At 37.5% G+C, this 23,558-nt stretch overlaps 4 protein-coding genes, 1 long non-coding RNA gene and 1 pseudogene across 9 annotated transcripts; 2 read left to right on the top strand and 4 right to left on the bottom strand.

Annotated features, from left to right (window-relative positions):
• The first annotated feature begins 1,697 nt into the window (after window positions 1–1,697).
• Window positions 1,698–4,560, top strand: LOC110768397 (zinc finger CCCH domain-containing protein 1-like). Of its 3 annotated transcripts, none has more exons than XM_021972127.2 (4): window positions 1,698–1,846; window positions 2,937–3,085; window positions 3,171–3,982; window positions 4,154–4,560. In XM_021972127.2, the coding sequence occupies exons 2-4, from the start codon at window positions 3,049–3,051 to the stop codon at window positions 4,256–4,258; spliced, it is 954 nt and encodes a 317-aa protein (XP_021827819.2). In that variant the 5' UTR covers window positions 1,698–1,846; window positions 2,937–3,048; the 3' UTR covers window positions 4,259–4,560. The 3 variants fall into 3 exon arrangements, with proteins under 3 accessions (XP_021827819.2, XP_021827822.2, XP_021827820.2); XM_021972130.2 differs by having other exon boundaries at window positions 1,705–1,846; window positions 2,934–3,085; XM_021972128.2 differs by lacking the exon at window positions 1,698–1,846 and adding an exon at window positions 1,853–2,177.
• A 1,034-nt stretch (window positions 4,561–5,594) lies between these two features.
• LOC148293517 (uncharacterized) lies at window positions 5,595–6,670 on the top strand. 2 transcript variants are annotated; one of them, XR_015836320.1, is made up of 2 exons: window positions 5,595–5,625; window positions 6,380–6,670. It is a non-coding gene; the product is annotated as an uncharacterized LOC148293517 (long non-coding RNA). The 2 variants fall into 2 exon arrangements; XR_015836321.1 differs by having other exon boundaries at window positions 5,612–5,640.
• Window positions 6,671–6,744: 74 nt separating this feature from the next.
• Window positions 6,745–8,468, bottom strand: LOC148293516 (phospholipase A1 PLIP1, chloroplastic-like; annotated as a pseudogene).
• Window positions 8,469–9,346: 878 nt separating this feature from the next.
• On the bottom strand, window positions 9,347–11,592 carry LOC110768406 (phospholipase A1 PLIP1, chloroplastic-like). The gene is made up of 4 exons (XM_088255648.1): window positions 10,984–11,592; window positions 10,642–10,875; window positions 10,474–10,533; window positions 9,347–10,362 (listed from the first exon to the last, which is right to left on the bottom strand). The coding sequence occupies exons 1-4, from the start codon at window positions 11,590–11,592 to the stop codon at window positions 9,445–9,447; spliced, it is 1,821 nt and encodes a 606-aa protein (XP_088111774.1). The 3' UTR covers window positions 9,347–9,444.
• Window positions 11,593–12,343: 751 nt separating this feature from the next.
• On the bottom strand, window positions 12,344–16,413 carry LOC110768398 (alanine--glyoxylate aminotransferase 2 homolog 2, mitochondrial). Its single transcript, XM_021972131.2, has 9 exons — window positions 16,014–16,413; window positions 15,694–15,924; window positions 15,304–15,474; window positions 13,782–13,925; window positions 13,504–13,683; window positions 13,137–13,362; window positions 12,906–13,019; window positions 12,719–12,805; window positions 12,344–12,629 (listed from the first exon to the last, which is right to left on the bottom strand). Exons 1-9 carry the CDS (start codon window positions 16,248–16,250, stop codon window positions 12,586–12,588), a joined length of 1,434 nt encoding a protein of 477 aa, XP_021827823.1. The 5' UTR covers window positions 16,251–16,413; the 3' UTR covers window positions 12,344–12,585.
• Window positions 16,414–19,749: 3,336 nt separating this feature from the next.
• Window positions 19,750–22,833, bottom strand: LOC110768379 (DNA N(6)-methyladenine demethylase ALKBH1D-like). 2 transcript variants are annotated; one of them, XM_021972105.2, is made up of 5 exons: window positions 22,481–22,833; window positions 21,620–22,303; window positions 20,873–21,217; window positions 20,422–20,702; window positions 19,750–20,242 (listed from the first exon to the last, which is right to left on the bottom strand). In XM_021972105.2, exons 1-4 carry the CDS (start codon window positions 22,652–22,654, stop codon window positions 20,427–20,429), a joined length of 1,479 nt encoding a protein of 492 aa, XP_021827797.2. In that variant the 5' UTR covers window positions 22,655–22,833; the 3' UTR covers window positions 19,750–20,242; window positions 20,422–20,426. The 2 variants fall into 2 exon arrangements, with proteins under 2 accessions (XP_021827797.2, XP_021827796.2); XM_021972104.2 differs by having other exon boundaries at window positions 19,750–20,702.
• Window positions 22,834–23,558: the final 725 nt, after the last annotated feature.

Raw genomic sequence — 23,558 nt, 5'->3', positions numbered from 1 at the left:
AAAGAGCTATAAAAGGGAAAATTGTCTTAATTTCTAAGCCTTGCAATATCCAGAGGGTCCATCAAATATCCAGCAGCCAAAGCCAAGCTTTTGAACTCGTTTGGTTGGAAACTGAATACAAGTGTACCATGATTGATGTTTTTTTTTTATAGCCAGCACGACACGTGAAACAGGTTGGGGTGTTCACTACACTCCCCCAAAATCTCATCAAAATTTTGATTGACATGACAGTGCCTTGTTACGTGGCTTGCATTTGGAAAAAGTTGGCCTGAATTCCAGGTGAAATAAGGTCTTCATGCTGTGTGTATGTGAAGTGACGTGATCCCAGAAAGACTGACTTTGTTAACCAAATGCAACAACGTCTGATCGAAGTTCTAATTAAAAAGACTCTCAAAATCCATGTAAATTAAAAATAGCCAAAAATAATATTATTGCTGTCTAGGGTTTAGATGTACGCGGGGTCATAGCTCTCCTGGATTGCAATGCAGCGAGGTCGTTTTGCTGCATGTAAGCTGAGAGAGCCATCCATTAATAAACCACTAAGAGGTATTAATTCGAATAAAAAGGCAATGGGTCTACAAGAATCAAGCCGAAGTAGACATAGATAAGTGCCCTCCTTCTCGTTCTCTCTCTCTCTCTCTCCATACAAAGAAAGAAAGGAGAAAGGTTGACCTACAATACAAGTCTTTTGCAATTTTGTACACACAACATTTATAATAAACTTTGCCATCACCTTTTCCATGCCCAGCTTTTTCTCCATTGCTTTTTGTGCATCACAAACCGAAAGAAAGAGAAACTTGGCCCAGCTAGCTCGTATATGTTAAAAAAATAAAAATACATTCCCAACCATTGGAGTCTCATTCTGCAGTCCCTACATTGTGGGGTTCATGCATAAAACCAACTCCGAGTGTGATAATTTATAAAGTGGATGAAAAGAAAAAAGATTACAAATTTTTTAACTCGTGCAGTGCTTCACATGTTTTTGGAACATTTAAAAAGAAAAAAAAGAAGATGCCTATGAGTCATATTGCACTAGCCCAATGCCTGCTGTTGTGTCCTTCATTTCGTAGTGTATTTTGACTAATTAACAAAGTGAGAGTTGAGATGTCATTGGTGCTAAATGCCAACAATTATAGGTTTGCTTAATTTTCTGACCAACACCAATTGATCTGATTATATTGGTGAAGCGTCGAGGAAGTCCCAAGTTCAAATCTCATGTTAGAAATTTTGACACAGAAAAGTGCTTAGTGTACTATCAATTTTTTGCGCATTTGTGCACATCAATGGTGACATTATCACACATCACCATGTTGAAGGATTTTCTTGGAGCCGTTTGAGGCGAAAAACTGGAATGATTGCCTATAACAAAGCAGTCTGTCGACCTATATGTGGCAACAAAGCAGATTATGGTGTTGGTTTCATTGACTATTGACATCATTTGATTTGAACCCGTTCTTTGCATAATAATGCATCAGAAGTAATTATTAATAGCAAATATAACAAGTAGAAAAAATAAATAATAAAACACAACTCCCGGGCTCTCGTGTGCATGCAATTTGTTGGGCCAAATTAAAAGGCCTGACTTTTTCATTTATAAAAAAAAATAAAAATTTACAATACAAAAATTTGGGTTCAATGGCAAGCAAGTGGGCCACACTATCCGTCAGGCCTAGCCTTGTATTCGGTCATATGGTCTTATACTGCCGCCCATTAATTGTAACCCGACTCGACCCAGTCTCCAGATCCCATTCCCTTCTTCAGTTCTTCTTCGTCTCCTCCGACTAGGAATTGGAACATCCAGTCACCCCGCCAATACTCAACAGAATTGCAGAGGGCCGGTGAAAAGGTATTTCCAAACCCACCGAAACGAACAGTCCTCAACCCTTAACTCTTCTATACCCTCTTCAAATTTTCTTCAGTCTGCTCCCTCCGGCCCAGCTGTTGCTCGAATATTCCTCCTGTAGCAGATGCAGATGAAGCTCAACCTGGGGCTGCGAAAGCTCTTGGGACAGATGCAGTCGAGAACAAAGTTAGGTTATTCTTCTTCTTCTTCCGTATCCTTCTTCCTTGTGCTGCCGCCGAAACTTTGTTCTCGACCAAACCCTAACTTTGTTCTCGACTGCGTCTGACCCAAGAGCTTTCGCAGCACCAGGTTGAGCTTCTTCTGCATCTGCTAGGTATATTTCTTTTTAAAAAATTGATCTTTATTAGATTAGTGAAATTAGTTTCTGGTTTTAGGTGTATTGGTTGCTGGAATTCTTTTCTGTCTGAGCATGTTAAACTTTATTAATTGGTAGTTTGTTTACGTTTTTGTTCTTTTGAAATGAAATGAGTCGTGTGGTATTGAAGGACATGGAATTAGTGTGTGGTTTTAGGTTATAGTTAAACCATTTTCCTTGCTTAATCAAATGAGGTTAACCTTCCTCTGAACATATATGGCTGCAGCCCTGAAATAAATACATTCATGTTATATGTCATTAAACTATTTTCATGATTGGATCAGTTCTTTCTTCACAAACAAAAGAGTGGCAATTGATTTAATACAAATGATAGCGGGTGAATAAGACATTACAATTTGGTGCTGAAATTCACCAAATTAGCTCTCTCTCTCTCTCTCTCTCTCTCTCTCTCTCTCTCTCTCTCTCCATTATTAGGGTTGCACCAAATCATCAACTTTTGGTGCTGAGTTTCTCTGTCATTTCATAGATTGCTTGGGAGACAAACACAAATTTTATTTTAGAGTACTGATAGACCACAGAATATAATGGAATTTATACGTATATTTTCTCCTTTTTCGGATAAATTTTAAGTTGGTTGAGTTTCACTGCATTTTATGACATTCTTGTTTAAATCCATGTATGAATGAATGATGGTTTCTCTGTTTTTTTGAGTTTTTTGGTTAAATTATGAAGTGATTTTTTTTTTTTTGTCAGCAGCGGCCATAAAAAAGGAAGAATTACCCCTCAAAACCCTAATTCGGCGACTCAGCTGCAATAGCCCAAGTAACAGGGATTGAACCGCCCCCTTGCTTTGGTTGCTTGTGTCTATATGGCGGATTCGGGTGGAAATGCAGAACCTGGAGAAGGTATGTTTAGTACTGTTTGGATTATTTTTATCTGTTTCCATTGTATACACTGTAAGTTTGTAACATTGTTCTTTTGCATTTCTAGTTTGCAACTTCTTCCGGAAGCCATTAAAGAAGCAAAACATTAGAAAGCGAAGGGTTGATGAAGATGAGGAGGACGACGACTCAAAATCTGGGGGCACATCATTACCAAGTCAAAGAAAAGCCTCAAAGCTTGATGGCAAGCTGTATTTTTCTAGTGGACCTGCTAAGAGCTCTACGCCTGATAGTAGTGCAATCTTTGAGTTCAAGTCTTCAAAAGAAATCCAAGTTGAACATGATAGTAGAGCAACTGCGACTTTGGAGACTGAGACTGACTTCTCTAGAGATGCCCGAGCAGTTCGTGAGAGAGTTCTTAAGCAGTCAGAAGAGGCTTTGAAGGGGAAGAGCAAAGGCACTGGGAACGACAAGTTGTATAAAGGGATCCATGGATATACTGATTACAAGGCTGGGTTCCGAAGAGAGCTAACAGTGGCCAGTGAGAAAGCGGGAGGTTCCCATGGGCCTCTCAGGGCTTCTGCTCACATCAGAGCTACCACAAGATTTGATTACCAGCCAGACATCTGTAAGGATTACAAAGAGACTGGTTACTGTGGGTATGGAGATTCCTGCAAGTTTATGCATGATCGTGGAGACTACAAGTCTGGGTGGCAGATGGAAAGGGAGTGGGACGAAGCAGAGAAAATAAGGAAGAGAAATTTAGCTTTGGGTGAGGATGATGTAGAACAGACTGAGGAAGATGATGAGGATGATGAGGATGGCTCGTTGCCGTTTGCTTGTTTCATATGCCGGCAACCATTTGTTGATCCTGTTGTGACTAAATGCAACCACTACTTCTGCGAGCACTGTGCACTGAAGGTGAGTTCTCTTTCTTAATGTATCATCATCTTAACTCCTGTGGTTGCAATAACTCTTTGGAATTCAATTGTCATTTTAGACTTGCAAATCAAGTATAATCGAGTCTTTTTGTTTCCATTTTGGGTTTCTTTCAAGCATATTCTAACGTCAATCTGCGTTTTTCATTCACAGCATCATTCAAAGAACAAGAAGTGCTTTGTGTGCGAGAAGCCTACCCTTGGCATATTCAATACAGCTCATGAGATACGCAAAAGGATGGCCGCAGAGGGCAAATAACAGCCACTACATTCACTTATTGAACTTTTTGCTTTCAAGGCATGTGAGCAGTAACATTTCCACACTCCATGGTCAAGTTTTGAAGAGAAAGTTCACTTGTGACTCTTGCAAGGCATGTGAGCAGTAACATTTCCACACTCAATGGCAGAGCTGGATGAAATTCGTTTTACTTTGTTAATGTAAATCTGGTTTAATCTTTCTTTCTTTGGTGGTATATCAACGTTGCCCATAGCAGGGCCTCAAGTTTTGCATCACCTATGTAGCTGTTCTATTCATCTTATGCAGATTATTGATTTATTAAATATGAACTTCCGTTCAATATATAGGTAGCAATCATCAATACAAAATAAATAAACAATAATAATTAATAAAATCCATTTGCTATTTCGAAATTGGTAAAATAACCTTTGATCATCCAAGATGAAAGAGTACATGAGGTTTGAGAGAAAACAAAATGAAGTTAACAAAATTACAAGAAGTTTGGTTTGGTTTGGTGGTGTAAAGAAAAAAGTTGTTGAACTGTCAAAGTGAAATAAATCATAGCAATGGGTGTCGACATTTTTCAAGGAAGGTTTTTGAACTTTCAGCACGGACAGTGATGCATAAGCTACATCTGCCGCAGAATGAGTCCACAATGTCCTCATCTTTGTTTGAAGGATTGTTTCTCTGACAAGGACTCGTGCAATTACTATATTAGCCTCAACATTTTCTACAAAATATGGAAAGAAAAAACAGTTTGAAGTTTGTAGGTATTATTTGCCTCATGCAAACAAGAAGCTCTTCAGAAAACGCTGGTCATTGAGACGTCTTAAGTGAATATCAAGTAATATATCTAAACCAGATATGGGTTAGGCTACTCAGCTAGGATAATGAGTTCGCCCCCTTGCACCCAAATTCAAGTATGATGAATATCTATATATATATATAATTTTTTTTTTGAATTAGGTGGTAAAACAAAAGGGTACATCAGTAATTTGACTTTTTTTGGGCATATATTATACTATATTATTAATCTGGTCCTCCAACATAACCAGTGTTTGATGTAACATGAACATTCAAATCAAATCTAAGTTTAGGACCATCAGAGAGAGCAGTAGCTGAGCAAGCAAAAGAGAATGGCTAGATTTAAGGATGTCATGTCGACAGCGATGGCCGTAATATTTTTGAGAAAGAGCATTTACGTGTACGAGGAATTCGGGGTTTTGTTAATAGACTTCGTTTCTGTTGTAACATCCACCGTCCAAGTTTCTGGTTTTTTTTTCCACAGAAGTACAAGGGTTTCTAATTCTGCAGGCAGGACCTCTCCCATGTCTTCTATGTTAGCTAGACCCGATCGGTAGCTACAATTCTCTTCAAAATTTTAATTCGTGAGTTTTTCAACTGTAAGTGGATCAATATTTTCCATTTTGGTGTTGGAGCTGTGAGCTTTGTTTATTTTGAAGTTTTAGATTCAAATGTTATTATTATCAGTTTGTTTTTGGCACACAGCTGAAATATTAATATTTATTTGGGTTGGATTGCATTGCATGCATTAATTTTTGTTTCCATATTTACTGATTCATGAACTTTTAGAAAATCAACATGCATGCTAGCTCCTTGATGAAACCCAAGTAAAAAAGTTTCATGTACTGGTACTGCTCGTTCGGAGAAATCAGAGTGGTAAATGTAAAAAAGTTTTCATATTTTTTGTTGAGTGAATTAAGAATATATTAAAGATTTGGGATCTACTAGTTTGATTCAAATATTCAATTGGAATTTTGACAATGCGCATAGGTTACATGCTACAATTTTGTATTTATGTCATGTATCAGTCATGATTCATGAATTAGATATTTCAGCAGAAGTTAAGCGTTTAGTACAATCACATTATTCAAGCACATTTTCTGTTTAAATTCGAAACTATTGCAACTGACATGGCTCTAATCAAACAGCATTATATATACTTGCAGAATGCAAAATCACTGCACATGTTTTATCATTTCTGGTAGAGGCCAATATGTATTCATTTGTTTAGACCAACTATTATAAGATATTGGAGTGAATTAAAGTTATTTTAAAGCTCAATTGGTTATTGTAATACGTTTAAAAAAAATGATAATTCTTGTATTGATTGTTGTGTAGGTATTGAACCGAGTGTTTGAGTTCTACGTTGTTCCACCACACTAGAGTTTGAGCTTCAATGCTTCGTCCCCACATTAGAATATCGTAATGACCTAAACTCTTATCAGCATTGAAATCAAGTGCGTATATATCCCACATATTATCTAAGTCATTCGAATAGTAGTAATTTTCATTCATTAAGTTTGAATCTTATTGTGCCTAAAATGATTGTAAATTTAATCAATAACTATGCAAATAAATTTTAATCTTTATTAGTAATCATATTATGAACCGCATTCGGTGGTTGTTTTACACTTTGTTATGGTATAATATGGGAGAGAGAACGAGCGAGTTATAAATTTCTTAAGAACATCCCCATATCGGTATCATCCCGTGTTACTAATTGTTTCTCTTTCATCTTCATCATTCCATGAGTGTGGAGATGGTGAAGTAAGCATTGGCAACAAGAGATTCCTCACTTTCCTCACAATCATCCTTGTATGTTGCCCTTAGAACCACATTCATAGTCTTTAGATAGTTGCAAGAGTCATGGTCATGTAATACTGTACCTTCTGAACTATAAGCTGCAGGGTCACTAATGGTTTCTAGTGGATGTGGGGAATTCAAGAAGGCCCTCAAGACACCTGAAGAGAACCCAAATTGTGTTTTGTCCAAAACATTTCATCAGGTTGGAGAACGAATAGATTGCCCATTGGGAGAGAGAACGAGCGAGTTATAAATTTCTTAAGAACATCCCCACATCGGTATCATCCCGTGTTACTAATTTGGTTCTCTTTCATCTTCATCATTCCATGAGTGTGGAGATGGTGAAGTGAGCATTGGCAACAAGAGATTCCTCACTTTCCTCACAATCATCCTTGTATGTTGCCCTTAGAACCACATTCATAGTCTTTAGATAGTTGCAAGAGTCATGGTCATGTAAGACTGTACCTTCTGAACCATAAGCTGCAGGGTCACTAATGGTTTCTAGTGGATGTGGGGAATTAAAGAAGGCCCTCAAGACACCTGAAGAGAACTCAAATTGTGTTTTGTCCAAAACATTTCATCAGGTTGGAGAATGAATAGATTGCCCATTGGGAGTAGAGCATTTTCTGCACAAGAAAAAAAGACATTAGAAGAAGTGAGAGCTTATGTCTTTAAATCTAAATTAATATAAGTTTTCTGGAGCTTTTATGAATCTATCATAGATACTTACACTTTTAATTAGACAAGGGTGTGTTTGAAATGAACCACTTAAACGCCTTAGGAGTGTAATCACTTGGTTATTGTAGTTGGAGGAGAAGGATCTAGGGACAATATCTCTATGCATCATCACACAATGGATGTGATCACTCTCATCCAAACTCAGCTGCTCAAGTATTTTGTGCCCTTTGCAGAACACAAATGGTGAGCTGAACGTGACAACTGGCCGAAGAGTGGAGGGCTTGACAAGTTTTCTAGTTAGTAGCATCAAGTGGACTAGAAGAGCAATGCTTCCTCCAATGCAATGGCCTGTAAATTGAAACTTCGCTTGCTCCCCATTTCTTTTCAAGCGGTCTAATATTTCTGGCATGAATTGCTGGTATATTCCCTTTGCCGCTTCAAAGATTCCTCTGTGGACAAGTACATTTGTCCCCTACACAAGGATATTATTAGCTAGGCATAATTTATCCGTGCCTAATTTCTTATTTTCCTCCCTCTCAAAACAAGGGTTATGTATCTAATAAGACTATTCTCTATGCTTTACCTCAAATTTGGTTGGTTCGAATAAGAGGTAAGCCTGCCAAGATGGATGGGAGTCTAGTCCCTTCAAGTCAAGAACAATCAATTTGCATGTCATCCATTCACCATTCCCTTTGCACAATTATCTTCCTAGATGAAAACAGAAAGGGTAATGTGCCATGTGAACTCTGCTATACAAAGGCAGACTAGTTAATGACTCATTATAAATTACCTGAACCACAAAGCAACGAGGAAAAGTACTATAGTCATCACAAATAAACCATTCACACGGTGAGGAATGCTGGCCTGACTGAAGGCCCTTCGCCGTCTCATGTTTTTCACTTTTGCTTGCTGCTGCAACCGCTATTGTCATTGTAGAAGCTTCCATGTAAGCTACTGCTTCTGCTTTCTTTTCAAATGAAGATGTTACAAATTGTAGGTCATTGCATCTCTTCAAAATCTCGCCCTATGCATTGTAGTGGGAATTTACTTCTCATGCTATAACTATAGAATGCAAAATTACTTCACACATGTTTAAATTATGCTTATTTGGGACAAGTGATACGCTCAATATCTAAGCATGTATATTCATTTGTTCTGACCAACTACTATAAGATATTAGAGTCAATTAAAGTTATTTTGAAGTTCAATTGATTATTGTAATACATTTTCTTTTAAATGATAATTCTCCTATTGATTCTTGCGGAGGTTCAAGTATTGGTTGTTATAAACATCTTGAACATGCGATAACATCTGTATTTGAACACACCATAAAGTTTGAGCTTCTATGGGGGAGCTGAACCCACCATAAAGAGTTGTTTGTTTTCCAAGAAACTTCAATTTCCAAGGATGGAGCCACATGATTGGTAGTTTTTGGTTGCGGGTTTAGGAAATGCATGGACAATTATTTAAATCAAGTAATTTTATTAGGTTGGAGGAGCCAAGACAATTTGGGACAATGGAACTTGAAATTTTAACAAATTTGTGACAAATTTTAACCCATTATTTTGTTTGGTATCGGCTAATTGGTTTTTCCCAAAGTATTCTAGAATTATGTAGAGATTGAACAAATTGGCATTACCTTTTTAACAATGATATCATTTTAATATTGCTAGCTATATCAAGATTGAATCTTATTGTAACGATTTTATTGGTTGAATGATTGTAAATTTAATCAATAACTAATGTGAATAGATTAGAATCTATATTAATAATATCTCATGAACTGGATTTGGTGGTTGTTGAACACGAAGAGAATGAGCGAGTCATAAATTTCTTAAGAACATCCTCTACATTTATACGTCAGAAATCGAAAGAAAAAAAAACAATTAAGTTCACCATTCCCGTGTTACCAATTTGGTTCTCTACAGGTCACTTTCATCTTCACCATTCCATGAGTGTGGAGATGGTGAAGTAAACATCGGCCACAAGAGATTCCTCTGCTTCCTCACTTTCCTCACAACCATCCTAGTGTGTTGCCTTAGAACCATATTCATAGCCTTTAGATAGTTGCAAGAGTCATGGTCCCGTAAGATTGTACCTTCTGAACCATAAGCTGCAGGGTCACTAATGGTTTCTAGTGGATGTGGGGAATTCAAGAAGGCCCTCAAGACACCTGAAGAGCACCCACACTGTGTTTTGTCCAAAACATAGAGGGCACTCCCCGGAGGGAGCAGAGGGTGTGGAGGAGATGACTTTTCATCAGGTTGGAGAATGAATAGATTGCCCATTGGCGAGTACAACGTTTTCTGCACAAGAAAAAAAGACATTAGAAGAAGTGACAGCTCATGTTTTAAATCCAAATTAACCAATATAAGTGTCTTTTTTCGGAAAATGTTATGAATTTTAGGGATGGTACTTACACTTCTAATTAGACAAGGGTGTGTTTGAAATGAACCATGTAAACGCCTGAGGAGTGTAAGCACTTGGTTATTGTAGTTGGAGGAGAAGGCTCTAGGGACAATATCTCTATGCATTATCACACAATGGATGTGATCACTCTCATCCAAACTCAGCTGCTCAAGTACTTTGTGCCCTCTGAAGAACACAAATGGCGAGCCAAATGTGACAACTGGCCGAAGAGTCGAGGGTTTGACAAGGTTCCTAATGAGAAGCATCAGGTGGACTAGAAGAGCAATGCTTCCTCCAATGCAATGGCCAGTAAATTGTAACTTCGCTTGCTCACCATTTCTTTCTAAGTGGTCTAATATTTCTGGCATGAATTGCTCGTACATTGCCTCTGCTGCTTCATAGATTCCTCTGTGAACAAGTACATTTGTCCCCTACACAAGGATGTTATTAGCTAGGCCTAGATTATCCATGGCTAATTTCTTATTTTCTTCCCTTTCAAAACAAGGGTTATGAATCTAATAACACTAATCTCTATGCTTTACCTCAAATTTGGTTGGTTCGAATAAGAGGTATGCCAGCCAAGATGCATGGGAGTCTAGTCCCTGCAAGTCAAGAATTGCACAAATATCTTCTTGGGTGAAAAACAACAAGATTAACGTGCCATGTGAATTCTACAAAGGCAGATCAGTTAATGACTTATTAGAAGTTACCTGAACCACAAAGCAGCGAGTAAAAGTACTAGAGTCATCACAAACAAACCATTCACATGGTGAGGAATGCTGGCCTGCTCGAAAGTCCTTCACCGTCTCATGTTTTTCACTTTCGCTTGCTGCTGCAGCCACTACTGTCATTGTTGAAGCTTCCATGTAAGCAGCTGCCTCGGCTTTCTTTTGGAATGAAGATGTTACAAATTGTAGGTCATAGTATCTCTTCAAAACCTCGCCCTGCGCATTGTAGTGTGAATTTACTGCTCATGCTACAAATGCCTAAACTTTTGTCTGGCTATAAACTATAACTGTAAATCTATATATGCTAAAAACAGTCAAACATACCTTGATCTCTGGTATCACATAAGACATGTTGCACAAGAAAGCTAGTTTAGAAAATAGCTTAGTTTCAGACCATGGAACTCTAACCAAAAATCTTGAGAAAGATTTAGGATCATATGATTTGTATCCCATTTCTCCATTCTTTTCTTTTAAAGTACAACCCTCTGCACAACAACCCTCCTCTCCATTATTGTTGTCTTCCTCCTCATCCTCAACCTGTTTTTGCTGCCATATATTACTCCAGTTACTTCTGAGTTCCACAAGCCTCTCCATCCAATTAACTCTCTTTATCTCCTCTCCGTCATTACCAGACTTCTCCACCATATTCATGTTCATGTTCTTTTCCACTATGTCAATAGGCTTATACGGACCAAACAAAAATGAGCCAAGACAATTTGGGACAATGGAACTTGAAATTTTAAAAGGGAAAATTCCTATGGAACGGCTGTTGTTTGGTTGTGTTGATGCGGCACGAATACAATTAGTGCAAGAACAAAGATGGTTATGATCTGAACAAGACCTGCGGATACGAATGTGGTCTTTGAAGATGAGGTTTATTCTTTTGGTTGAGTTAGCCGGAGAGATAGGAATTGATAGTGAAGTGCATGCCATGGTTGTACAAAACAGGAATTGAACAAACTTACGGCAATGGACTTTTATAGCATACCATAGTCAGCTACTTGCTCCTTGTTTGCAACGGAAACATTAGGAAAAAACCTACCGTTATATACAAGGCAAAGTAGTAATTGCACCACTTTATGGTAAGCTATGGATAAAGATCATAAGGGATCACATATCCAAAATAAAATATGATGTCAACGCTTTGGTTGTTGATTTCAATGGTTCCCTTGGAGAGCCGGCCTTCTAATTGGTTTTTGGAGTTTCCTTTTCATTTTCAAGTACAGCGGGAAGATGAACATATTTTAGTCCCAAGTTCACATCAGTTTTGTTTCTTCTTCTTCTGATAATGATTAACAGCAAAGTTATGCTCTACCCGAAACTTTGGCGCTGATGCACCACGGTTGCCCCTTGGCCGACGGAAAGGGTCAGGATTTTGTCTTTAATTTCAATATCAACATAGTTATCTAAGCTTGTATTTGCATAACTGAAATTGGATTTGAAAATACTATTCTCTTGACCACATCTCTAAAGAGAGTCATTCACTAGCATTATTCATTTTGGAAACCTGAATGTGCAAAGCTTGCATCAGAGTTGAAGTTTCAATCACAAGTTTTTTTAATAATTTTTTTGTTTTTTGTTTTTAAAATTTAAACATTTTAATTTGATAGTAAATAAAAATCTCAAAACTTCTAAAATTGGTGACGCAATTTACATAAGCTAAAATTGTAACATATGCATGATATTTAAACGGAGAGAGACACCCATAAAATATTTATAAGATCATAAGAAGTAAACATAGCAAGCGTATCTGCTGAGTGAGAGACAACGAGTTGTTGACTCTTCGTTTTTCAGGATCACAGTGAATTATTGAAGCACAAACCTATATATATTGATATTTTTTTTTCAGAAGATAACAGTACAACGGTGCTTAGACCAATTTGTGAACGATAATTAGACACCTTATGTACAATGAGACTTGAGGCTTCAAATCTTAGACATTGTGTAGTCCATTGCATCCACAAGAAAATCTGCAGCAAAAAATGAAAAACGCAACCCAATTGGTACTAGAACTGGAAGGGAAAAAAAGAAGAAAGCTGGTTGAAAAAGAGCTATATACCTGCATCATCCTTGGTGAAGCACAGGGGAGGTGTGATTCTGAAAACATTTCCATAGAAGCCGCCTTTGCCGATCAACACTCCCAAATCTAATAATAAAAGCAAAAATAAAGTAAAGATGAATTAGTAGATCATATAACATTAAAGCACAGAGAGGGGGGATTAAGAAGTTAACACAAAGTAACACACCTTTCATCTTGTCCATTACATGTACAGTTTCAGCCTTTGCAGGTGTCTTCAGCTCACGATCAGTGACTAGTTCAACTCCAAGCATTAATCCCCTTCCCCTCACATCCCCAATAACTGGGTAAGCAACGATCACCAGAGGTTGAGATAAAGATAATTTGTGATAGATATTCTAACTCTAGAGCCAAATATTGCTTAATGCATAAACAGAAAAGCAGTAGTAAGAGAGTTTACGTTCATATTTATCCTTGAGGGCATTGAGTCTTTCTTTCAGATATGATCCCACGACGAATGCATTATCCTGAAGCTTTTCTTTCTCAATCACTTTTAGAACAGCAAGTCCTGCGGCTGTACATACTGGATTCCCACCGAAGGTGTTGAAGTAATTGCGGCGAGTCAGGACCTCTGCAACCTCAGGAGTGGTTACAACAGCACCAAGAGGAATGCCATTTCCAATGCCCTGCAGAAGCCAGAGAAAGAACAAGTGAAACAAAGAAAAACGGGCTTCTGATACCATACAGATCAAATAAGCATAGGCAAGATATTATATTGCTTGGGGTGGAAGAAAAGAATGAAGAGATTAAGTTGGTCTTTGGTTAACCTTGGCCATTGTTACAATGTCAGGCACAACACCATGGCCCTCGAATCCCCAGAAGTTGCTTCCTGTGCGAGCAAAACCACACTGGACCTCATCAGCAATGAAAAGGCCTCCTGCTTTCTTCACACTATTATAAACGGCTGGCAAGTAACCTTGAGCCAATTCTACAATTCCACCTACTCCCTGTTCCACAAATAAGAAGTTAAGAAGGGTATAGAAGGAGAGCATCACGTAGCAATAAAAAGGTTTGTGATACTTTGAGTAGGAAGCAGATAACATACCTGTATGGCTTCACACATAAAACCAGCAACATGGCCTGAGGTTCCAAAGTCTATGAGATCTTGAACATCATTGGCATACTTCTCTCCATCTGCACCAAAAACTCCTCTGTATGGGTCCGGGTTTACAGCATGATGAACTCCACTCTGTTGGTCAAACCAACATAATTTGAATGTTAGCAAACTCCATACAATTGCAAGAGAAAAATACAGCAAGTCCTCCATTCATTGAGATATTTGGTGCAAGTAAAGCTTATCAATTTATTAGCAGTTAAGTAATACGTGCATAAGGTATTTTCTTTTTATGAATTAAGAATCTCTGTGAAAATTCATTTCTAGTTATAAATGATATGCACCTCTTTACTTGTCATTCATGGAATTAGAATTGGACAAATGAAATGCAGTGGGTTAGGAACAAGTTCTACTCCTCCTCATTGCACGTCTCAGAAATAGAACTTCACTTAACTTGAGGTCTTAAAAAAAAGCATCTGATATCTTTGTTGGAGAAGCAAAAGAGCTTTTAAGAATGCACACTAACCTTGCGTATGTCTCCTTCTCTCACTTAATCTAACAAATTATTGAGTTTTGGTTTCTCTTTGGACATCCTAATAAATTATTTTGGTGTCAATACAAAACCCAATAATAGAGTCACGTTTTATTTATTTAACATTATATTAAATAGATACAATTTGAGTAAAATAAAGATATTTGGGTTATGTGTCACGTTTTTCATTCACAAGTATGTAGTTGAAAAACGATTTGCTTATGGGAAATGCGTTCATTGAGGCATGAATTAATATAGCCGTCCCCTCTTTTCTCAGTATAGAAATTGACACCAAATGACCCATGCCCCATCCCAAAAGAAAATAATAATAATAATAATAGAGAAAAATATTTTATTTTCATAAAGCATTGATTTGGACATCCTTATCGTTTAGTCCTATTAATTTATATAGTAGTGGGTTCAATTTGGATACGATTGAAGTATCCAATTGGGCTGACGTTAGGTGCTGCCCATTTGTATCCTATCATATCATGGGGCCCTTTACCTTATACCACATCATCAATGAAAATACATTATTATTATTATTATTATTATTTTCAAGCAAGTTCCTAGAAAACTTAATTTCCTCTTACTAGCTGTATTCCACAACACCATGTGTAGATTCATTGAATGGAGCTACTAAATTAAGTTGTCACAAACTTTAACCTCTCTTCAATTAGCATCACTAATGGTGATATAATCAGTTAATACAATTGACCAAGTTAAATCATATATGAATGGGGAAGTTTTACCCTGGTTGCTATATTGTTTTTGGGATGACATCTGTCTTTTGTAATTTTTTTTTCTTATTAATCTAATAAAATTCTATCGTATTTTTATAAAAATAGATAAACTCTAGTAACTTAAGGTTTCAGCTAGTTAAAACTTATTTTATAAATAAATAAATTTCTTTCTTTAATTAAAGAAAAATAGTGAGAGTGAAATAGTAGAAAAGAGGATATATATATATAAGAAAATGACCTGGATGACATTGAATTTCCAGTTGCCCTGAGCGGTGGCCCCCATGGTGCCAGCTGCGTTGCCATGGTAAGCGTTTCTCAACGAGATGATGTCATGGCTCCCCGTGTACAACCTCGCTATCAACATCGCCAACTCGTTCGCTTCCGTCCCCGAGTTTGTAAAAAACACCACCTACCCATAAATAAATTAATAATTGTAGAACAAAAAAAGAAAAAAATTTCGTGATGATCTCTCGACGCATAATAACAAAAGATAGCATCACTCGTCACTGAAAATGACAATTCTTCATAAAGTTGCTTAGCTATTATTACTTAATTCAGAAACAAAAAAATGCGGACCGTCTGATCGTCAATCGATTATGATTGATTAAATAATGAGTTGCGTAGGGACCTTGAGATTGGCAGGCAACTTGGAGGCGAGCGCCTGAGCGAAATCGCCGATGGCGTGGTTGAGGTAGAGGATGGTGGAGTGTTGGATGCGCTTGGTTTGATTGACTATGGCCTCCACCACATCGGGGTGGCAGTGCCCGCAGCTCACCGTAGCAATCCCTCCGAAACCGTCCAAATACCTCCGCCCGCTTTCGTCGAACAAGTACTGCCTCTTCCCGTCCACTATGTTTAGCTGCAAATACCAAAAAAAGACATTAAGGACGTGAAACATGTGATGAAATTGAAGGAAGAGGAGGTGGAATCGGGTGCGCGAGGGGTTACTGGTTTGTTGTAGAAGTAGAACATCGCAGGGCTGAGATACTCCTTGCGCTGGGCCAAGATCTCGTCGGCGGTGGGGCCGGTGTAGGGAGGAGGGGTGTAATCGAAGGGGGGCATTTTCGGAGTAGCGACGCCATTGCCTTGGAGAACTTCGCTTTGGGCCACCTGAGAGAAGCAGCGCTGCCTTAGCAGGGATTGTGCTGTTCCCGATAATACCCTTCTCCCTATTAATCCCTGCATATTTTTTTGGCTGCCTCTCTGTGTGTTGGTTTCTGAAGATTCCGAAAATGCAGGAGTTTTGGTTGTGAGACTGAGAAAATATGGGAAGGTTAGAGAGAGAAAGAGAGAGAGAGAGAGAGAGAGAAAGTGTAGTGGAGCTAATAGAGGGGAAGGCGGAGAGGGGTTAATATAGCTGGACGTGTTGGTTTGTTGTTAATTAGCTTAATTAGTTTTGTAATCGCGTTTAAAATTTAACAACTAATATCCCACGGGAGACGGGTCCTATAGTGGTAAAAAGGAAAATGGTGGTGAAAAGGAAAAAGGGTTGAAAAGCTTAAAATAAGTAAATGACCCTGTCTGTATTGTTAATTTGGTCGGATGAATCTATCCGGTGTAATGCTGCACATTCCAATTATGACTCGTCTTCCATCTTCAAATTATGTTATTGTTTTTGCAAAAATATGGGGGATGTGCTTTTCCTTCTTTAATCACATTGCAACGCACGTCATGTAAACAATTGTTTCAAGCTCAAATGGATCAAATTCAAGATATATTTGTATAGAGTGCATTTAATTTACCATACGTTATGTTGTCAAATTGTTAATTTTAAGTTGTACATATCGATATTGAGAATTTACGTATCCTAAAAAGAGTCGTGAATTCTTAACACTTTTCATACGTGGATAGGTAAGATATTTTAGAATTAGTCTAGATTATAAGAATTTAATTGATCGGTAAATATGTTGATATCCTAATTTGACAACATAGAGTAAACAAAAATGCCTCTCTCAAAAAGAAATTGAACTCAAAATATCTTTTTTTATATTTAGTATCTGTTAGTCATCATAGTCCCCACATGAGCCTTGGATTGGGGTAAATGGATGGGTAAATGCAAGATGGAGGTGGTTGATATTCCAACAAATGAGAGGAAATATCAAACAAATATCGCAAATCTAAGCGTATTAGGGAATGGAAATGGTAGCCAAATGGTAATCAGGTAAGGCGCGCACTAAAACCAAAACAACTAATCATAAAAAGGTGCCATGCTTTGCTTTAGTGCTTCCTCGATTCATTCACCATCGCGTTGGCGTTTTATGGTCTACTTTCTAGTCTATTTCTCTCAACGCATCGAATTTTTTTTTGTGCTTTCAGTTTTGTGGGGAGGAAGGACAGATCCAAAAGAAGTGACACCAGCCTAATAATTCTGTTTAAAGTTCAATTAAACCATCCAACAAAAAATTAATTCAATCCAACCATTGATCCTCAACCAAAATATGAGAACTAAAAAAAATAAGGGATAAGAAAACGCGGATTAGAGAAGTTGGGTCAAGACAGTGTGCATGTGTCTACCCAAGTTTGATTCCTTCTCTCCTTAAATATCATGCATGATGCTTCAAACAAATTGCATAACTATAACATGTGAAGCAAAAACATTCAAGAACAAGAAACCCATGTGTAGGTGTGTATACAAACTGAAATGGCATGTGATGATGTGAGAAACCAAATAAATGATGATGTGAGAAACCAAAAGAAATGCCCAGAAAAGCACCATGGATTATGATGTAGAGGAAAGCTAGGGTTCACCTTTTTCTTTATAGTCTAACCATTCAAAAGATATTTCGTATTAAACACCGAAAAGAAAGTGAGGTGAAGGTGAAAGTCATATTCAGAGATGTTTCACTTCCAAAGACTCTGATGTGTAGGTTTCAACATTGCGTGTACTTGATTGGAATTCCATTTGGACATAAAACAACGAGTCTAGAAAAACCAATAAAAGGAGAGTTTCTTTACTTTAGTTAGAAGTGCCTCCCAACCAAACAACCCTAACAAGCCATGGAGTAATTAAGCAAAGCAATTGATCTAAAAAGGGTTTATGTTAATCTAGCAACGCAAAGCATGCACTTTGTCCCAATAATGGGTTTTGTTAAGCAATATTTGGACATGCTATTCTCCACTTAAAAAGGTGATTAGGCAGGCAATAATGGAAGCCCTGACTAGGATTAAGTAAAGTAAATCAGCCTATAATGAACTTGGTCGAAAATTTAGGCCAAATGAGAGCAATAGTTGGTATATTACGTAATGCAACTGTTTTATCTATGGAGGTCACGACACCATGTAAATCTTGCAGAGAATCATTAGTGAGGTGGGAGGTTTATGCAAGTTTGGCTTTACGGGGGCGCAAAAAAAACAAAAAAGTTCAAAAACTGGTTTAAGAAGTATAAATAATACAGTTAATAGATTAATAAAAGCAGAGGCTTTGAAATTGTGGCTGTGGTTGAAGGGTAAGCTGGACAATAATGGACTTGAAAATCTTAAACTAAACATTCAATCAGATAATTATAAGCAGAATGACTCAAGTGCAAATGAAACTGTGTAACCCTGAAGTCATCATTACAAATTTACAATAACAAAATGGATTTCGACATCCAAGCTAATCAGATGCCACCATTGCGTGTTATCTGTGTAGGATTTCCACATCCCTATCATGGAGGCCAAGTCACTTTAAAACAGGTGTCAACAAATTAAAGACCTCCATAGACATCCCTTGAATTCCAAACAATCTTCCTCGACAAACAGTCTTTTAAAGAAGGTACGTGTCTAAGTGATGTTTTCGAGTTTAAAAAAATCTAACATGTTATGTTATCAGACTGTGAATTTGAATATAACATCTAAAGAAACTCATCTATTCAAAACCACGTATCAATGCAAAGCCAAGCCAATGACTCAATGATACAGTCAGCATATTAAACGTACTGGATTTGGAATGGCATAATTGATAGAAAATAGTCAGAGGACCCATGTCAGATCAAAGTCCATATTGTTTTTGGGACAAAGTATCTTATCTTGACAGCTCCAATTAGATGCCTTGCATATGTGGCTTGATATTTTTAATTTACAAGTCCCTCCCACAGATTATCTAGATTTCTGACATGTTCAAGATTATTAAAAGCCAAGAGATATAATTGTATTATCTAACAGCACAATTCTGATGCATATGCACCAATCAAACAGCTGTACAGCCAAAAGACCTTGTAGGAAAACACATTAACAAATGCTGTAAGAAAGTAGACCGTCAACAATTTAGACAACAAGAACAAAACAATTTATGCTCAGATGTTTACGTGAATGATCGAAGCCTCTAATTTGATATCAGTGAACAAAGTACAAGTCACAGTATCGTTGCGTAACCAAAAAATTCTTCTTGCTAGTGAACAAAACAAGCCTCTAATTTGGAATATTAAACCAAAAAATTAAATAAAAAACAGACGGAAATAAATGAAAAGAAAAATAATAAAAATGTCATACTAATTATACCCAAATTAGAAAACAAAATACTCACAGTATCGTACCCAAATTAGCAAGGCACAATCTACTTCGTAGCTGTAACTAAAACTAACTGTATTAAGGGAGCGAAAATGATGATTGATGTCAAGTAACTGCAAAGATATGGACAGGATGGATGCAGTTGATCAGCCTCCATTGTTAATTGTATCAAACGAGAGTTGATGCAGCTATGATGAAGAAAATAATTGGAGCTGTATTTTTATTTTTCACCGTCGTTTACCTAATGAATAATTTATTTTTGCATTGGATTTTTGGAATCCCAATATTCCTAAAAGTAATATTCAAAGCTCAAATTAATAGATATTTACACAGAAAATCTGTACCATAATGTTAGGCTAAAAGCAATAGGGATCATAAGATTTAACACAAGTGCAAAAATGCTGGAGGAAAACAAATAAAAGTAAGGGTGGCTTTCTTTGCTGATTTTGCAACATTTGCTGCTGCAAGCGTAAACATTTAATTCACAGCAGGTATTACTTCCAATGCAGAATAACAAAGCACCAAACAACCATTTTGAGTAAATCAAACTGACATACCAACAAAAAATCCAACCCCATCTCATCCAAATTGGGGACAGCCTTGGACAAACTTTGAGGGCTCCACTGGGGTTATTCATGGCCAGTTCATGAGTTTGTTTATACCTGGCCACACTTGTTCATTTGGAGTACCTAAACAAAGTCGACAATTGGATTAGGGTTGATTATAAGCATAGCTCAATAAAAGATTCTATAGAAAGCTTGTGGTGGACATGAACTGCTAGAAATATTAGAAATATATTACTCCATCCACTGGGATTGTGATCTTTCGATAATGAAAACTAAACAATGTGTACGGATAGAAAACAAACGGTCTCTAATACTGTCTGAAGGTAAGGTTAAGACGGCCAGGACGAAGCTTAGTTTCTTCCAACAAATTCACTGGAGCTGAGTCTGGTATGATGGATGTCACACCATGAAATATATGTCTGGAATGACCTCCGAATATCAACACATCTCCTGATTTCAGAACAACACTCTCTGCCTTTCCAATGTCTCTCTGATCCCCATAGAGGAAGTCTGCTGAATCACCTATAGAAATGGAGACCACAGGTAATCCTTCTCCGAGAGACTTTCTGCTTTCATCGCGATCCTGAAAATAAAAACTTCATTTCAGCACCAAACAGCTATTGTTGTTATTAAGAAACATTCAGAATCTTTGAAACCAACATAGAGTAATTATGAATGCGATTAACCAAAATTAACTGCATTGACTCAAAGTTATATATGAATATGCTCATTAACTAACATGCATAAACATACCTGATGGAGGCCAAGTCGTCCACTGGTTGTATAAAAGTTGGCAATGCATATATCAGGAGAAATTGAAGGGAGTATCTCTTCCACACTGCTACCTCTGAGTTCCTCTTTAATATGGGCATGCGCCTCTTCAATTGCTCTTTTAACCAACAAACTAAATTCATGAGGAATACGAGGAGGCTGAGTACCATCGATTGTTCGTCTAGAGCCATATTTCCTCGTCTCAGGATCCCAGTCGCGGCCAAGGCACATCATCTGCAGACGAAGTTTTGCTCCATCTTTGTAACCAGGCTGATAAAAGCCCCCCGGACCTAGACCAAGCTGCCTGCACTTTTTCACAATTTCAACCTGTAATTTAGATGGTACAGAGGTATTAAAAACAAGCTTGCACTACGAAGAATACGAAACAATAAACTTTCCAAGAACTGAAATATGAGTCTTCATTCACAAACCAAAAATGTACTACCCCTTAAAACAGAAACAACCAAAAGATCAACCCAGACATTGTCTCTGAATAACCATCAGAGACAAAAAAAAATTGAGATGTCAACTTAGGAGTCAGTTAATAATGGGCATTAATACATATCCGAATGCCATTTTCTGATTTCAGAAAACAAAAGACATTACTAATACTATATTATTGATCAAAGGCATACATGTCTGCAAAACTTCATATCATTTTCTGATTAATGCTCTTGAATAGAATTGCTAATTTGCTAAACTAAGATTTAAAATGAAAGAAAGCAATACCTGTTCAGTGTGGGTGACAAAATGTTTCAATAATACCATCCCCGGCCTCAGTATTAGATTGGTGGAATTCAGTGCTTCTGGATTTGTAAATTCAACCATGTGATCTTCTTCATTCTGGTTTTCCATATTTCTTGCATACAAAGAAGCTTGAAGTTCATAACTTCTGCTTCCAAACAAGCATATATCGAAAGGTTCATTAGAACGAAAACCCTCGGAACAATCTGAATTCTTGGAAGCATGTCCATATTTCATATTTCTTGGTTCAGAATGAGGCTTTACTGCACTGAAATGCTTTCTTTTATTCCCAAACTCCGTAGGCAAACAATATTTCTCCATCTCGCTTCGGCAATCAGACATAGGGCTCTCATGTGGAAACTTAGTTACATTCTCAGAACTTGAACTTGCAGCAGCATCCTCCATATTAACTAGCTTTGATATTGAATCCATTTGATATTTCCTTTTATTGAAATGAATATAAGCAGTATTTGATATTCCCTTATCAGTAGGACCTGATGCAGACATGGGAACAAGTTGCCTTAATCTAATACCAGATGACACAGAAGAAATCTTGTAATAAATCTCAAAACTTCCGACCATTATCATCTGCCAATTTTCGTTTCTGTTATGGGGCTTTCCACTCTTAACACCAGCAGAAATATTGGACCAAGACCCACAGCTTGACACCTGTTATACATTTTAACAACATTGCTTGTGAACTTCTTCTCGCTTTGCTTCTTACAGGATGTATCAATCATCTTTTTAAACCAAAAAATTAAATAAAAAACAAACGGAAATAAATGAAAAGAAAAATAATAAAAATGTCATACTAATTATACCCAAATTAGAAAACAAAATACTCACGGAATCGTAAGGAATTACAGAATTTCCACTTGGGGTGGCGGGTGATGCTGGTGCTCCAGAGCTCGCAGCAAGCCTATCGTTTCTACAAGTCATCTTCTTCTCTGGCACTGGCAGTGGAGAAAGTACTTGGCGGAGAAGGAACAGCCCCGATATCGAACGGCGCAGGAGCCACATGCTCGATCCATTAATATTCTAAAACGAAGAAGATTGAACGACGGTGATGAATCGTTGGGGAGGGAGATTCGAATTCAATGCTCTGTTTCTTGGTTCGGTCGTTTGGCGGTTACTTTACTCTAGTGTAATCGGGTAGGATCCGATTCTTATTGCTGTGCTGCAAATACGTAGGAAAAATCACGAGCGGGCGTGACATACTTTCAAATACGAAAGCCTAAGCCAGCATAAATATATGGGCTTAACCAAAAGCCCAATAAAAACATAAGGACTTAGTCTATTACATATGGTTAGTTGCGGACTCAATCAACCTCAGCCGGCCCATCAGTTTTGCAAAACCCCACACGTCATTGTGCCGCGAGAACAATGTCAGCACGATATAGTCTGACACGTGTAGCGCACCCTGAGTGTACACGTGGCACCATGCTCCATTTTTTCCATGATGCCACTCACAATCTTAAAGGACCCTGCTGCTGCCCACTAGAGAGAATGGCACTCGATTAATGCTTTAACACCCAACGCATTTAGATGGGCGGGGGTCCCACAAGCAGGCACAAGCTGCACTTGTACGCCATTTTTACTGCACAATAATACAAGGCAAAATCGTTTACAAATATTAAGTTATTTCACTATAAATCAGATTGTTTGTTCATATTTATTTGTAAAGCCAGTGGTAAAGCATTTTTTACACTCAAATTCGATTCCTCTCTCCCCCCTTATGCATTTGAATGGTTTAGAAAGATTTGTCAATATTTAACAAAATTTTCTTTTATAATTTGTTAGACCACCTTAACTTGTATAGATTTCTAAAGTCAACTCTTTTAAATGTGAATCCCTATAGTTTTGAAATTCTTTATTTATTTATTTAGGAGTTTCCCAAATGTTCACAATCTAACAAAAATTTACC

This window comes from Prunus avium, chromosome 6 (genome assembly GCF_965620075.1).
Source record: "Prunus avium chromosome 6, drPruAviu1.hap1.1, whole genome shotgun sequence".
Classification (NCBI taxonomy): domain Eukaryota; kingdom Viridiplantae; phylum Streptophyta; class Magnoliopsida; order Rosales; family Rosaceae; genus Prunus; species Prunus avium.
The sequence above is the reverse complement of the archived record's forward strand: the minus strand, read 5'-3'. Positions and strand labels throughout refer to the sequence as shown.

Bases quoted from the DNA above. Each gene is read 5' to 3' on its own strand.
- LOC110768397 (XM_021972127.2), top strand. From the start codon at position 3,049: ATGGCGGATTCGGGTGGAAATGCAGAACCTGGAGAAG. The intron at 3,086-3,170 runs GTATGTTTAGTA...TTGCATTTCTAG, and splicing joins AAATGCAGAACCTGGAGAAG to TTTGCAACTTCTTCCGGAAG. The intron at 3,983-4,153 runs GTGAGTTCTCTT...TTTCATTCACAG, and splicing joins GCGAGCACTGTGCACTGAAG to CATCATTCAAAGAACAAGAA.
- LOC110768406 (XM_088255648.1), bottom strand. From the start codon at position 11,592: ATGGCATGCACTTCACTATCAATTCCTATCTCTCCGGCTAACTCAACC. The intron at 10,876-10,983 runs GTATGTTTGACT...TACAATGCGCAG, and splicing joins ATGTGATACCAGAGATCAAG to GGCGAGGTTTTGAAGAGATA. The intron at 10,363-10,473 runs GTAAAGCATAGA...ATCCTTGTGTAG, and splicing joins TCGAACCAACCAAATTTGAG to GGGACAAATGTACTTGTTCA.
- LOC110768398 (XM_021972131.2), bottom strand. From the start codon at position 16,250: ATGCAGGGATTAATAGGGAGAAGGGTATTATCGGGAACAGCACAATCC. The intron at 15,925-16,013 runs GTAACCCCTCGC...TGGTATTTGCAG, and splicing joins TCTACTTCTACAACAAACCA to CTAAACATAGTGGACGGGAA. The intron at 12,806-12,905 runs GTGTGTTACTTT...TTTTATTATTAG, and splicing joins TGTAATGGACAAGATGAAAG to ATTTGGGAGTGTTGATCGGC.
- LOC110768379 (XM_021972104.2), bottom strand. From the start codon at position 22,654: ATGTGGCTCCTGCGCCGTTCGATATCGGGGCTGTTCCTTCTCCGCCAA. The intron at 22,304-22,480 runs GTGAGTATTTTG...AATGTATAACAG, and splicing joins CTGTAATTCCTTACGATTCC to GTGTCAAGCTGTGGGTCTTG. The intron at 21,218-21,619 runs GTATTGCTTTCT...TCTAAATTACAG, and splicing joins TTGTCACCCACACTGAACAG to GTTGAAATTGTGAAAAAGTG.